Here is a 15,773-nt window from a genome sequence, read left to right on the forward strand (position 1 = left end):
AATAATAATTTTGAATGTTTAATATCCAAAATCAAACATTGCGGTATGTTTAAGAAACATGCAGATGGATAAGATAAACTCAAGGAAGACAAAATCATCACCACACAAAGCCACTCCTGACATACCTTTGACTTCTCAGGAGTAAAAAATGAGGTGATATACACAAACCAAAGACAGAGCCAGGCCAAAATTTAGTTGTAACAAAATGTAACAGCTCATCTAAAAAACAGGAAACTGACAGGAGTTTGCTATTTGGCTTTTGAATACTCTTGTGGTAGTACAATGTAGTAATAAAATATTTATATACTGTGAGGACCAATATCTTAATAATAATGAATAAGAATGGTGGTATATGTAGATTACATTGTAAGGGTTGCAGACGATTGTCTAGCTCTACAGCACATGGACATCAACGCAACCTGTGTATGCACAGAAATCATTTGACAAACAATCTCTATGATAATCTACTGAGGAGGCCTCACAATCTTGCTGCAATGCTTTCCTGATCCTGTTACCCAGTCATGATTTAAAAAGAATCTCAGCTGTTTTTATGTTTAGTGTTTAATTCATTTACTGATTGTTGTTTTAATATAATTAAATTATAATTGAGAATGGAATTATAGATGGCATTAAAGAAAACCTAAGAACCTAAGCCTTCACAGTCACAGGAAGCATGCAATATATAAATTCCCCTCTCGTCCCTGCGGGCAGTCTATCCTTCAAGTTTGGGTCTTCTACGGGAGGGCTGGGAATCTGAGGGTCCTGCGTAGTATCTTTGCTGTTCCTACACTGTAAAATGTAATATTGTGTTTAATTAAAAATATTAAGTAGGCAGAACTCAGTTTTTTATCAATTTGTTATTAGAACTCAATTTAAGTAACTTACCAGTACTTGTTATGCAAAAATGCTGATCAACTCAATTTATTTGAGTTTTCTTAACTTAGAAAAGCTAAGTAAGCTGGAAATGTTGCTTCTCAGGGCGGAAGGATGAAACGATGTGGTTTGAAAACACTACCGTCCTCCTCCCTCTCGGATCAGTTCATGGTGCATTTGTTATGGAATATGTTGAGCAAACCTGGAGAAGCGTCAGCTCAAGAGATTATTGTCGTTGCTGTGGATCTTTACCTGATACACTGACTTGGTGAGTAAATGTTTACTCTTATTCAAACTGATTTTGTGGCTTCTCTTAGTTTAGCACCAGGTTTATAATCTTGCTAGCTAGTTAGTGTTAGCCTAGCGTTGCTGCTGCCGCTGGGATCATGTTACTTAAAAATTAACACCACAGCCTTAAAAACCTTATAAAATATGTCTGTGAAATTTTCTGTTGATTGTTTGAAATAAAAAAGTGAGATAAGAGCCCAGACAAAATTCTTCGGGAGGTGCAGCCGTTAGGGGTGGGGTGTGGTGTGGGGGGTATTTTCAATCCATAGCCATAACTAACTAACTAATTATTTATATCATGTTTAACCTGAGTAGCAAAAGACCGCAGGGGGGTTGAAAATAATACGCCAGCAGTTAGCTGTGCTCGCGGACTCTATTGAGCCTTGACCTCCCGGTCAGCTATCGCGCTGGTGGATAACAGAGCTCTCCGAAAACATGGAAGCACTTTTGCAAATATGTGATATTTTGATAAATTAAGTAGATATTTGAGCATTACACAGCTACATTCTCGCCTGAAAATATCTTAAAAGTTTATTTGGTGACCCAGAAAGGGTAGTCTGGGGAAACGGAGGCCGTGGTTGTCGGAGCCTGTCTATGTGTACTTGTGTGTACTTGTGGTCTCGTGGACTTGTGATACGTTGGACAACAAGTACTGTTCCAGTTCAAAGTACACATGAAGCTGGGAACGCGAAAATTTCCGGGATGTGTTTTTGCTCCTCTCGTTTTATCGAGCATGTATCCTGACTTGTGTGGACTTCGAGGGACGTGGTACAGCTAAATATCCCAGAATGCAATTGTCCAAAACTCAAACGCGGCAATGGCGGAGGAGCGCAGCTAAAAAAACTTTAAATATTACATTTCCCGGGTCACAAAATAAACTTTTAAGATATTTTCAGGCGAGAATGTAGCTGTGTAAAGTTCAAGTATCTGCTCGATTTATCAAGACATCACATATTTGCAAAAATGCTCCAACGTTTTTGAAGACGTCTATTTTTTTAATGCTTTGTGGCAGCTTTTGAACATCTGTGGCATCTATTAATGTCAAATCTAGACTTTCTTTAACAACATAAGCAAACTGCTTTTATATTTAACCACTTTTCTGTTTAATTACAATTTAAATAATAATATTAACAATAGTATTTGTTTTGTTAAAACGTGCTTAAAAACAAGTTTTGTTGTGAAAGCTATAATCCAGATTAGTGGCCTGTTAAATGGTTGAAGTCTAGGTTGGCTTTATAACTGAGAATAAAGTATTGTTGTCCTTCTAAAGAATTAAGTTAAATTACACAGTTGAATCATAAGAAACATTATGTTACATATAAACCCTGCCATATGTTAGATCTGGTCATATTGCTTATAAGAAACTTTATATACTGGAGGTTAGCTTTGAACAAGCATGTAATGATTATATTTAAATTCGGGGGTCTTTTTTTAAACACACTAAACTGACAGTGCCAATACCACACATTCAGACACAGTAGTAGATGCTGTTTTTATTACTATATGTGTTAGTCTAATTTGGTTGTATGGGGTCTACATTGACCCTCTGTGTTGTAAGTTATTATGATTGCACAGCCATTAAGGATCAAATCAGCTTCTGTGTTTTCTCCCTCTGCTTGCTTCTTACTGTCTTTGAGGCTCGGGACCAGCACTCCTGCTGCTGGACAGAAAGACATCAGTAAGTATTTTGGTTTTCCAATATATTAGCAACTGTCAGTGACATTTATATTAATCAGGCTGAACTTTAATCATACTTTAGATCAGCCTGTTTCACTTATTGTTTTATTTGTGCTTTGGTTTGGGGAAGTTGTTTCTGTACTGATCTTTTCCTGTCTTCTGTTATTAGACTTGAGATATGACTGCACTATGCTGTTGCTGGTGACTCCAGTTAATTTTAAATATGTTTATATTGTCTATCCTGTAAAATAGTCAGATGTCTATTCATATTAATGTACAGAATTCACCAGCTTGCTGCTACTACTGCACATTCACCCAGTGTGTGTGTATATATATATATATATATATATATATATATATATATATATATATATATATATACATGGAACGCCATAACCAAGTGGCCGGCATAGTGTACAGGAACATCTGTGCTGAGTATAACCTGGAAGTCCCGAGGTCAAAATGGGAGATGCCCCCAAGGGTGGTGGAGAATGACCGAGCTAAGATCCTGTGGGACTTCCAGATACAGACGGACAAAATGGTGGTGGCTAACCAACCGGACATAGTGGTGGTAGACAAACAGAAGAAGACGGCCGTAGTGATCGATGTAGCGGTTCCGAATGACAGCAATATCAGGAAGAAGGAACACGAGAAGCTGGAGAAATACCAAGGGCTCAGAGAAGAGCTCGAGAGGATGTGGAGGGTGAAGGTAACGGTGGTCCCCGTGGTAATCGGAGCACTAGGTGCGGTGACTCCCAAGCTAGGCGAGTGGCTCCAGCAGATCCCGGGAATAACATCGGAAATCTCTGTCCAGAAGAGCGCAATCCTGGGAACAGCTAAGATACTGCGCAGGACCCTCAAGCTCCCAGGCCTCTGGTAGAGGACCCGAGCTTGAAGGATTAACCGCCCGCAGGGGCGTGCTGGGTGTTTATATATATATATATATATATATATATATATATATATATATATATATATATATATATATATATATATATATATATATATATATATATATATATATATATATATATATATATATATATATATATATATATATATATATATATATCTCCCCATAGCAGCTGGATAGCGTAGTGGTTAGACTACACGCCTTTGGAACAGAGGATCGCAAGTTCGATTCCTGCCTGGGGCGTCTGTATCCAGTAAGGGTCCTAAGGCTAGACCCCCTATGCTAAGCAAGCCTACCGCAGACATGAGCGAGACAGATAAATATGAAGGCATGCCGGCTCGGACGTCGCCCGGATCAACAAGGTCCGCGTCAGGTGTTGAGGAACCAGGGCACCCTGACGAAAAGTGGGCTACTGGAACAAGAAGGCATCGGTGGGCAAGGGACGAAAACAGGGCGTTGTTGGAATGCTACTACGCAAGTAACCCCGGCGGAAGGGGCTACATGAATAGGATGAGGGACCTATGGATTCTTCGATACCCAACATCCACAATGACGGCGAAACAACTAGTAGCTCAGTGTTCCAACATTCGAAAGAAGGGACTGCTCTCACAGCTAGAGATTGACGAGGTACAACACAAATGCTACGGCAAGGAGGAGTCAGGACGCCAGGTCAGGGGGGAGATATCATCACCCCCACCCGAGATTGGGTACATAGCCCCAAGTGCGATAGGAGAAGGATCGTTGAGTGCGAGAGGAACTGACCTGAAAAATAGGATCATGGCCAAGCTTGAAACCTGGATCCCCCGTAGCCGGTTACCAAGATTACGTGAAGTACCCTCAGAAGGTCTGCTAGATGATGTTAATGCAGCACTACGGGCAATACCTACAACCACGATTACCGACACTAACAAGCTGATCTACAATACGGCAGCAGTGATCAGTGAGATGCTTGGCTACAAGTTGAACAGCCACAAGGGGCAGTACCCTCCATGGAGAAGGAGGCTAGAGGGCAAGATCAAAGTAGCACGGAGGGAGGTTAGCCAACTAACGGAGTTGCAGAAAGGTGCGACAAATAAGGTGCCTAAGAAATACAGCAAGTTGTCCATACCTGAGGCCTTGGAAACTGCCAAGCAAAGACTCACAGCCTTGGCCAGCCGCTTGAGGAGGTACACCAGAGAGATAGAAGGCAGGAGAATAAACCAGCTGTTCTCCACAGAACCAGCAAAGGTGTACTCTCAGTGGCAAGGGAACAATAAGAGAACAGCACCACCAAGGCTGGAGACGGAGCAATACTGGAAGAGCATATGGGAGAAGGATGCAACCCATAACGACAATGCTCAGTGGCTAGTGGATCTGAGGGCAGACCACAGCGACCTCCCTGAACAGGGTCCAGTAACCATCACAGTGGCAGATATCCAAGAAAGGGTCTCCAGTATGAAGAGTTGGACAGCACCAGGGCCCGACATGGTTCACGCCTACTGGCTGAAGAAGCTGACTGCACTCCACGAGCGTCTGGCAGCACAAATGAACCAGCTGCTAGTTAACGAGAGACACCCGGAATGGCTAACTGAAGGCCGGACGGTCCTGATCCCCAAGGACCCCAAGAAGGGACCGGTCCCCTCCAACTACCGACCAATAACCTGCCTCAGTACTACATGGAAGCTCCTGTCAGGCATCATATCGGCTAAGATGAACAGGCACATGGGTCAATACATGAGCGAGACACAGAAAGGAATTGGCAAGAATACCAGAGGTGCAAAACACCAGCTACTGGTAGACAGAACAATCAGCCGAGACTGCAAGACCAGACTGACCAACCTGTGCACTGCCTGGATTGATTACAAGAAGGCCTATGACTCAATGCCCCACAGCTGGATACTGGAATGCCTAGAATTGTACAAGATCAATGGGACCCTAAGAGCCTTCATCAGGAACTCAATGGGGATGTGGCGTACAACACTAGAGGCCAACTCCAAGCCCATAGCACAAGTTACCATCAAGTGCGGGATCTACCAAGGAGATGCTCTGTCCCCACTGCTGTTCTGCATAGGCCTGAACCCCCTCAGTGAGATCATTAACAAGACTGGCTACGGATACCGACTACGGAACGGAGCAGTTGTCAGCCACCTCCTGTACATGGATGACATCAAGCTGTATGCCAAGAGTGAACGAGACATCGATTCACTGATCCACACTACCAGGCTATACAGCAATGACATTGGAATGTCGTTCGGACTGGAGAAGTGTAGTCGGATGGTAACAAAGAGAGGGAAGGTAGTCAGAACTGAGGGGATTGAACTACCAGAAGGCAACATTGCAGACATAGAGGACAGTTACAAGTACCTGGGGATCCCGCAGGCAAATGGGAACCATGAAGAGGCCGCTAGAAAGGCTGCAACCACCAAGTACCTGCAGAGGGTCAGGCAAGTCCTGAGGAGTCAGCTGAATGGTAAGAACAAGATCCGGGCCATCAACACATATGCCCTGCCCGTGATCAGGTACCCTGCTGGGGTAATAGGCTGGCCAAAGGAGGAGATAGAAGCCACTGACATAAAGACAAGAAAGCTCCTGACCATGCATGGAGGGTTTCACCCCAAGTCCAGCACCCTGAGGCTGTACGCTAAGCGGAAGGAAGGGGGCCGGGGACTGGTGAGTGTCAGCACCACAGTCCAGGATGAGACAAGGAACATCCAAGAATACATTGGGAAGATGGCCCCAACTGACCGAGTGCTCAGTGAATACCTCAGGCAGCAGAAACCCAAGAAAGAGGAGGGAGACGAGGAACCATCATGGAAGGACAGGCCCCTGCACGGTATGTACCACCGGCAGATAGAGGAGGTGGCTGATATCCAGAAATCCTACCAGTGGCTGGACAAAGCTGGACTGAAAGACAGCACAGAGGCACTAATCATGGCAGCACAAGAACAAGCTCTGAGTACAAGATCCATAGAGGCTGGGGTCTATCACACCAGGCAAGACCCCAGGTGCAGGCTGTGTAAAGATGCCCCAGAGACAATCCAGCACATAACAGCAGGGTGCAAGATGCTAGCAGGCAAGGCATACATGGAACGCCATAACCAAGTGGCCGGCATAGTGTACAGGAACATCTGTGCCGAGTATAACCTAGAAGTCCCGAGGTCAAAATGGGAGATGCCCCCAAGGGTGGTGGAGAATGACCGAGCTAAGATCCTGTGGGACTTCCAGATACAGACGGACAAAATGGTGGTGGCTAACCAACCGGACATAGTGGTGGTAGACAAACAGAAGAAGACGGCCGTAGTGATCGATGTAGCGGTTCCGAATGACAGCAATATCAGGAAGAAGGAACACGAGAAGCTGGAGAAATACCAAGGGCTCAGAGAAGAGCTCGAGAGGATGTGGAGGGTGAAGGTAACGGTGGTCCCCGTGGTAATCGGAGCACTAGGTGCGGTGACTCCCAAGCTAGGCGAGTGGCTCCAGCAGATCCCGGGAATAACATCGGAGATCTCTGTCCAGAAGAGCGCAGTCCTGGGAACAGCTAAGATACTGCGCAGGACCCTCAAGCTCCCAGGCCTCTGGTAGAGGACCCGAGCTTGAAGGATAAACCGCCCGCAGGGGCGTGCTGGGTGTTTTTTATATATATATATATATATATATATAATGTTTTTCCTCTACACCCCCCCCCCCCCCCCCCCCCCAAATTTTTTTGCACATGTCGAGGAGCGTGTCAGGCTACATTTCACTGTGTGTTATACTTGTATAACTATGCATGTGACAAATAAAGAACCTTGAACCTTGAACCTTAATTCTACAAGACATGCTGTGTAAGTAAACAAACAACAACAGTTTGTCTGCATTTCTTGAAAGATCACATCCCCCAAACTTAGTTTAGAGGGTCTACACTGTATATAGTGAAGTCTGCAAGTTTTCTAACAGCAAAATTTGTTTTGTGCCCAAATCATTTTGCACATCTTAGAATGAAAGTTATTGGCCATGTTTGCATAGCCCTTTTTAAAATGATGCTTTCATGACATTATTGTGTGTTGGGTGGCGGTCACGGCTATCCAGACTGACAGTGGGACATTGAATGTCACCTCTCCGGTGGGGAGGGAGCCTGAGATTGTCTAAATTTGAGTTTGTTTTATACCAAATGCAGAAAAAAATGTTTTAAGAAAGCAATTAAGTTCATGTTCCAAAAAATATGATTGTTTGCTTGCAGGACACCAGGAGAGATGAGTCCTCCGTCACAGATGGTGTGGTCAGTGAAGATGGTCGCCTGCAGGTTCAAGCTCATTGCATCTCCAACCCACATCCACTGCCACTGTACTTAAGGGAAGTTAAAGACTTTCTTCTGCACCTACATTTGGATCACCTCGATCCATGACAGTCATTCAGGCAGTAATGCCTGGACTGGAAACAAGCATCCTTAAAATATTACAACATTTCAGCTCCTGTGTTGGAATGAAAAACAAATGTGTTGTTTAAATCAGAGACTGCACTTGTGACAGAACTACAAATATTTTATTTCGGTTATATAAGTAATGTAAGTACAAAACAAACTTGTGGTAGGCCTAAACTTATTTTCAGAATAATTACATCTGAGACTTTGTTTCATTGTAAGATTATAACAGTGATGGCAATATAATTGCTTGTTGTTCAGCCAAACAGTGTCCAGTATGTTGGCTGTTATACTTTGTTGTGTTTGAAAATAAAAGTTGGGCTGATTTTAACGTCATTACAAAAAGTGTTGTTAATTATTTTTAATCATATTCAGGTTACCACAAATAGTTTTTTCATTCAGTTGAACTTGAAATGTTTGTCAGTAGGTAAACAATTAGTTCTGTACAGTCAGAAATATCAAGTTATTCTTAATACTGCAGACTTGCAATGATGGCTGTTGTCCTAACAGTCATCTTAAGTAAGCTTTACTTAGTTCTTTTGAGGCGACGAGTTTACATAGTTTTTTTGAGTTCTGGGAACTAATTAGATTTTACAGTGTAGGACTGCGCTCTTCTGAACAGAGATCTCAGATGTTGTTCCTGGGATCTGCTGGAGATACTCGCCTAGCTTGGGAGTCACTGTACCTAGCGCTCCGATTACCACTGGGACCACTGTTGCCTTCACCCTCCACATCTTCTCTGAGCCCTTGGTACTTCTCCTGCGTCTTGTGTTCCGTTGTGTTCGTTGCTGACATTCGGTATTGCTACTACTGCCCGGCCTCCTTCCTTCAGCTTAGCGTACAGCTGAACTTGGGGTGAAACCCTCATGCACAGTAAGGAGCTTCCTGGTCTTGATGTCAGTGGCTTCCATCGCCGCCTTTGGCCAGCTTATTACCCCAGCAGGGTACCTGATCACAGGCAGGGCGTAGGTGTTGATAGCCTGGATCTTATTCTTACCATTCAGCTGACTCCTAAGGACTTGCCTGACCCTCTGCAGGTACTTGGTGGTTGCAGCTTTCCTAGCGGCCTCTTCATTTGCCTGTGGGATTCGCAGGTACTTTAGCTGTCCTCTGTGTCTGCAATATTGCCTTCTGGCAGTTCTGACTATCTTCCTTCTCTTTGTTATCGTCTGACTGCACTTCTCTAGTCCGAATGACATCCCGATGTTATTGCTGTATACCCCGGTGGTGTGGATCAGTGAATCGATGTCTCGTTCACTCTTGGTATATAGCTTGATGTCATCCATGTAGAGCAGTTGGCTGACAATTGCTCCATCCTGTAGTGGGTATCCATAGCCAGTCTTGTCAATGATCTCACTTAGAACCACAAAAAGTTTTTTTCTGTTCATCTGGATGTAGCGTTTTCAGTGGGAGAAATGTTTCATCACTCATCCAAATGACTTTTCAGTCTCAGCTGACTGCAGGTTTCCCCAACCTTATAAACAGTGCTTTTGCACAAACTAGCCCACTAAACAATGGACTGTGAGGTCAGTTCCTTGATCATTACTGAGTCACTTGGATGAGTGACCAAACATTTCTCCCACTGAAAACGCTACATCCAGATAAACAGAATCAACTTTTGGGATTCACTTACCTGGATGACTGAGCATGCATCAAGACATCCCATTGAGGAGGTTCAGGCCTATGCAGAACAGTACTGGGGACAGAGCATCTCCTTGGTAGATCCCGCAATTGATGGTGACTTGTGCTGTTTGCTTTAAGTTGGCCTTTAGTGTTGTTTTCAACATCCCCATTGAGTTCATGATGAAGGCTCTTAGGCTCCTGTTGATTTTATACAATTGTAGACATTCCAGTCTCCAGCTGTGGGGCATCGAGTCATAGGCCTTCTTGTAATCAATCCAGGCAGTGCACATGTTGGTCAGCCTAGTCTTGCAGTCTTGGGCAACTGCTCTGTCTACCAGTAGCTGGTGTTTTGCTCCTCTGGTATTCTTGCCAATCCCTTTCTGTGCCCCGCTCATGTATTGAGCCATGTGTCTGCTCATCTTAGCTGCTATGATGCCAGCAGCCATGTGGTAGCGAGGCAGGTTATTGGCTGGTAGTTGGATGGGACTGGTCCCTTCTGGGGAACCTTGGGGATCAGGACTGTCCGTCCTTCAGTGGTTTATTTATGCTGCCAGACACTCATGAAGTGCAGTCAGCTCTTCAGCCAGAAGGCATAAACCATGTCGGGGCCTGGTGCTGACCAGCTCTTCATACTGGAGACCCTTTTTTGAATGTCTGCTACAGTGATGGTTACTGGATCCTGTTCAGGGAGGTTGCTGTGGTCTTCTCTTAGATCCACTAGCTACTGAGCATTGACATTTTGGTTGTGTATTTCTCCCTTATGTTCTTCCAGTATTGCTCCATCTTCAGCCTTGGTGGTGGTGTTCTCACATTGTTCTCCTGCCACTAAGAGTACCTCTTGGCTGGTTCTGAGAGAACAGCTGGTTTATTTTCCTGCCTATCTCCCTGTTATACCATACTTAGGCCTACTTCCTTCCGTGCTACCTTGATCTTGGCCTCTAGTCTTCTTCTCCATGGAGAGTACTGCTCCTTGTAGCTGTTCAACTTATAGCCAAGCATCTCACTGATCACTGCTGAGTGCTCCGATTACCATTGGGACCACTGTTACCTTCACACTCCTCATCGTCTTGAGCTCTTCTGTTAGCCCTTGGTATTTCTCCTGCTTCTTGTGTTCCTTTTTCCTGATGTTGCTCTCATTCTGTATTGTGTCTCCCATTTTGACCTCGGGATTTCCAGGCCATACTCGGCACAGATGTTTCTGTATACTATGCCGGCCACTTGGTTATGGCGTTCCATGTATGCCATGCCTGCTAGGGCTAGCAACTTGCACCCTGCTGTTATGCGCTGGATTGTATCAGGGGCATCTTTACACAGCCTGCACCTGGGGTCTTACCAAGTGTGATAGACCCCAGCCTCTATGGATCTTGTGCTCAGAGCTTGTTACTGTGCTGCCATGATTAGTGCCTCTAAGATGTCTTTCAGTCCAGCTTTGTCCAGCCACTGGTAGGATTTCTGGATGTCAGTCACTTCTTCTATCTGCTGGTGGTACATAACGTGCAGGGACCTGTCTTTCCATGATTGTTCCTCCTCTTGCTCCCATTTCTTAGGTTTCTGCTTCCTGAGGTATTCACTGAGCACACTGGTGGCGGCCATCTTTCTGGTGTACTCGTGTTCGTTGTCTCATCCTGGACTGTGGTAGTAACACTCAGTAGTCCCCGGCTTCCTTTCTTCCACTTAGCGTGCAGTCTCAGGGTGCTGTACTTGGGGTGAAACCCTTCATGCATGGTCAGGGGATTCCTCGTCTTTTATATATATACCCACATAGCAAAATTGGTATGGCCCAGATCTAGCCCACACAATGTGCTTACACATGGCCCACATACCGCCATCAAAGGCATTTTGTGGCCCAGATCAGGTTTGCCAGATGTGGCCCACACATGGACCAGCACAAGGGCAGTTGCAGACACACTGGAGGTCCTGTGCTGGCCCATGTGCTACCTCTGGTAAACCTGATCTGGGCCACCAAAGGGCTGTCAATCTTTGCTGTATGTGGGCCCAGTGTAAGTTGTGTGCAGCCATGGGTCACTTGCAGACACACTGTTCTGGCCCTGTGCTGGCCCAGAACAGTTTCAGCTCTGGTCCCAGATGTCAGCCTAATGTGTACCTTAATCAAGCCATGTAATAACAACATGTGTCGGAACATAACAGTGCAAAAGTAACATGACAAAACTCTGTTCAGACAGTGAATGGACTGATTCTTATATAGCGCTTTTCTACTCTCCCAGATTACTCAAACTGCTCTATACAACATGGCACATTCACCCAATCACACACTTTCTCTAAACTGACTGCTTCCTAACTACATTCATACACATTCACACTCTTGACATGCAGACTGGAGGAGCCAGGGATTGAACCACTAACCTACCAATCAATAGGTGACCTACTCTACCTCCTGAGCTACAGCCACCAACTGGCTGTAGCTCACAGGGTTTTGAATAATGTGTACACCCACAAACCTGTCAAAGCCACATGTGAAACGTTGGCTACCATAGCAGTATAGTATTGCAACATGGCATTTGGGTCTTCTAACTAAAGTAGGAAAATAGGAACATAAATAGTGCCATCATTGCCGGACCTGGCCCAGATCTGGTTGACATACACCCTGCCATGACATCAGTCAGTCAGAAAAAGTGCCAGCTTGATGCTGGATCCGGGCCAGACCTGTTTTCTATGAGCCTGGGCCACACACAGCAAACCACAATCAGACCAGATGTGGCATGCCATCACATAAACAGTGCCATCTATGCCAGGCCTGGCCCATATCTGGATGATATACCACTTACCACACCAGAAGTCAGCCAGCAGTGCTGGCTTGATACCAGATCCGGGCCAGACCCGTCTGCTATGTGGGTATATATATATCAGTCAGCTCTTGGCTGACTCATGAAATGAATGGATGGACAAACACATACATAATAAAAGAAACATAAAAGACTCTATGAATGTTCTAAATGAGCTGTCTCACCACTGTATGGCCCCTCTTTGTCCTTCCGGCTCTTTGTTAGGGAGCAGTATGGACGTCTCTCTTTCACTTCCATAATGCTTCTTCTTATGCTGCTGGCAAACATACAGGCATACTGCTGTACAGCTGCGTAGACAGAAAGATAAACAGAAAGAGAGAGAAAGACAGATGAATAAAAAACAAAGAAGAAAAAATGAGTGAGAGAGCGCTAGACAAAGAGTGAAGGGTTGTTGGTCCACCTACAATCACACATAGGGACAAAAAAGTGGTAATATGTTCCAATGGTGTTGTCCTGCAGTTACTGTTAAAGTTAAACATGACAGTGTAACCTGCCATCGCCAGGTACCAGAATGTGATCTTGACTTCATTACAAAAATCACAACCTGCATTCTCTTTAATTGTGTCCTTATTTGTAACCTGCACAAATCTCTGACACGCAAAAGCAGCAGGCTTAACTGGTGTGCTTACAGATGAAGATATACCAAAAGGCACATTCTGTGAGTCATGCAAAACGTCTGTGTTGACACAAACTCACACACATAAAGACACTGTAAATATGCAAAGTATAGTACAGTATATTGCACAGAAAAAATGATAATCGCATTTATTTCATGATTAGTTACACAAAATATCTGCAGCTGTTTGATTGTTTTTTTTTATTAAGTTTTCTTTTATTCTTTTGATGTAGTTTTAAAAATTTAGATAAAGAAGGAAAAAACACGTAGATTTTTTCATTACAATGGAATTCCCTAAAATACTTTCAGCGTAACCCACGTGTATCCAAAGCTCTTCTAACATCTGCTTAATGTCTCTAAAATCAGTACTGAAACCATAAAGTCAAAGTCTGCTCAAAGTCAGCTTTATTGTCAAAAGCCATATGCACAGATCATACACAGGCATTTGAAGTTGCAAAGCTCCCATGGCCCTCAGTGTACACTAAAACAATATAAAGATAAAACGAGGGAAGAGTTGAATGCAGGTCTGGAGTTCCTGTGTGTGAGAGCAAGGAATGAATTCAGCATCCTGACAGGCTGATGGATGAAGCTGTCTCTCAGTCTGCTGGTCTAGAGAGGCTCTTCAGTCTCCTTCCCGAAGAAGCTGTTGGAGGGATGAGTGGAGTCACCTGTAATGCTTAGAGCTTTCTGGATGAGGCGGGTGCAGTAGAAGGTGCTCATAATGGGTGTTGAGGCTCTTGCTCTTCTCAGTCAGCAGAGGAAGTAGAGTCGCTGTTGGGCGTTTCTGACCAGTGATGCTGTGTTTTTTAACCAGGAGAGATCTTCTGAGATGTGCTCACCCAGGAACTTGGTGCTGTTTACCCTCTCCACACCAGCACTGCTGATAGTTAGTGGGGTGTGCAGGGTGTGAGTTCTCCTGAAGTCTATGATGTTCTCCTCCTTCTTCACATTCAGGGACAGGTTGTTGTTGCTGCTGTGACCTACCACAGTTGTTTCGTCTGCAAACTCGATGAAAAGGTTGGAGCTGTGTGATGGTGTGCAGTTGTGGGTCAGCAGAGTGAAGAGAAGGGGGCTCAGCACACATCCATGGGCCTCATCAAACTCTGGCTGCAGATAGTGTGGCATTGGAAGAGGAAAACAGGATTCAACAACTCACCTCACGTCTTCTCAGATCCCTTCCAAGCTCTAACAATGTATGCCCTGACACCATAGCAGCTGTATGTAATAAGCATCTTCTCAATGGGAAAAGTGAAAACTCACCTTATGTCATTCTAGTTGAGTCCTTGGCTATGAGTGCTGATGCCATTCCTGATGCATACAGTGATGTGAGATGCTCTTAGTGAGATACTAAGCAGGTGTTACATTTGCAAGCCACAACAGCGTTACGACACCAGACATCCTTGATGTAAACACAGAGTCCCTCTCCACGAGTCTTACCCCCTTAGACAAGACCTCTGTCGCTGACCTCTGCCAAAAGCATGTTAGCCAGTCAAGTTGAATGGCACTGTCGGGAATGTTATTGTTAAGCCAAGTTTCTACAAAGATGAAGACACAGCGCTCACTTCAAAGTGGACCGAAGTAAGCATACAAGATCCAGCTTGTTGTCCAGGGAGCACACGTTGGACAGTACAATGGTGGGAATAACAGGTTTGTGTGGTTTAGCTGCTAGCCTACTCCAGACGGCTCTGTGCTTACCCCTCTTCCTCCCACACCACCTGAGACGTTTCCACTGTGGGCAAGATCTAGCAGGGGGGGTTGCTGATGGTAGATGCCCCTGAAGCAGTCCACAGTTCCTCAGTGTAATTTGTAGCTCTTCCATGTGTGAAAAGTTTGTGGATTTGCTTCTGTTGATTTTGAGCAGGAGCTCATGACTGTATGAGCCCAAAAAGCTAAGTCTGTTCATCTGGGTGCAGCGCTTTAAGGACAGAACAGAATCAACTTTTTGGGATGTCCTTACCTGGATGATTGGGCAGGCATCAAGACTGTTCTGGAAAAGCTTGAGTAACACAACACCCATGGCACTAAACTAGCCTCAAAACTTTGTCATTCAAACAGGTCTATTGTGTATTTCCATGGTGGCAGTGAGGTTTGACAAAGTCCACATATGGTGATAGTGTCATAAATCAGAAGACCAACACATCTAATATAATGCTACCCAGTCTGTTCCAAGCTAATGACAAGCTGTCCTGAAAAAAAAAAAGAATAAATAATAATAACAATAACATTTATTTGCATAGCACAGAGTTACAAAGTGCTTCACAGTTTGAATAAAAGTTAAATTCGACACCTCACTGCATCTCTTGACTTCACTGAGTTGACCCACACGACAAAGCTAGCTACCAGGTATGAGCGAAACTAAGAGAGAACACTAAGCATTTGCTAGAGGTCTCTCTCTCCTGGTTAGGAGCCATGGATCTGGTGGATGTAACAACATGCAGGGAGTTTACAGATATAGCAAGAGGAATTTAAATAACCTAGCAATGTTTAAACATTCTGTAGCAGTACGGTTAGAGGGAAAATAAATATGTAAATTAAAGTCACCTTATAAATAATATTGTCAAATTTCACAACAACAGATGAGAGCAGATTAGAGAATTTATT

General features: G+C 44.4%; 1 protein-coding gene across 1 annotated transcript in view; it reads right to left on the minus strand.

Moving 5' to 3' along the window:
* LOC146629894 (teneurin-3-like) overlaps positions 1–12,793 on the minus strand; it is a 31,431-nt gene extending 18,638 nt beyond the window's left edge. Inside the window, exons 1-2 of the mRNA XM_085355360.1 lie at positions 12,721–12,793; positions 10,792–10,800 (exon numbers count right to left, since the gene is read on the minus strand). Of these exons, the coding sequence (XP_085211486.1) occupies positions 10,792–10,800; positions 12,721–12,793 (82 nt within the window). The remainder of the gene's footprint in view (positions 1–10,791; positions 10,801–12,720) is intronic.
* Positions 12,794–15,773: the final 2,980 nt, after the last annotated feature.

This window comes from Diplotaxodon limnothrissa, linkage group LG6 (genome assembly GCF_057381915.1).
Source record: "Diplotaxodon limnothrissa isolate DT_005_m linkage group LG6, D_limnothrissa_male_GT1.1, whole genome shotgun sequence".
NCBI classification, from domain to species: domain Eukaryota; kingdom Metazoa; phylum Chordata; class Actinopteri; order Cichliformes; family Cichlidae; genus Diplotaxodon; species Diplotaxodon limnothrissa.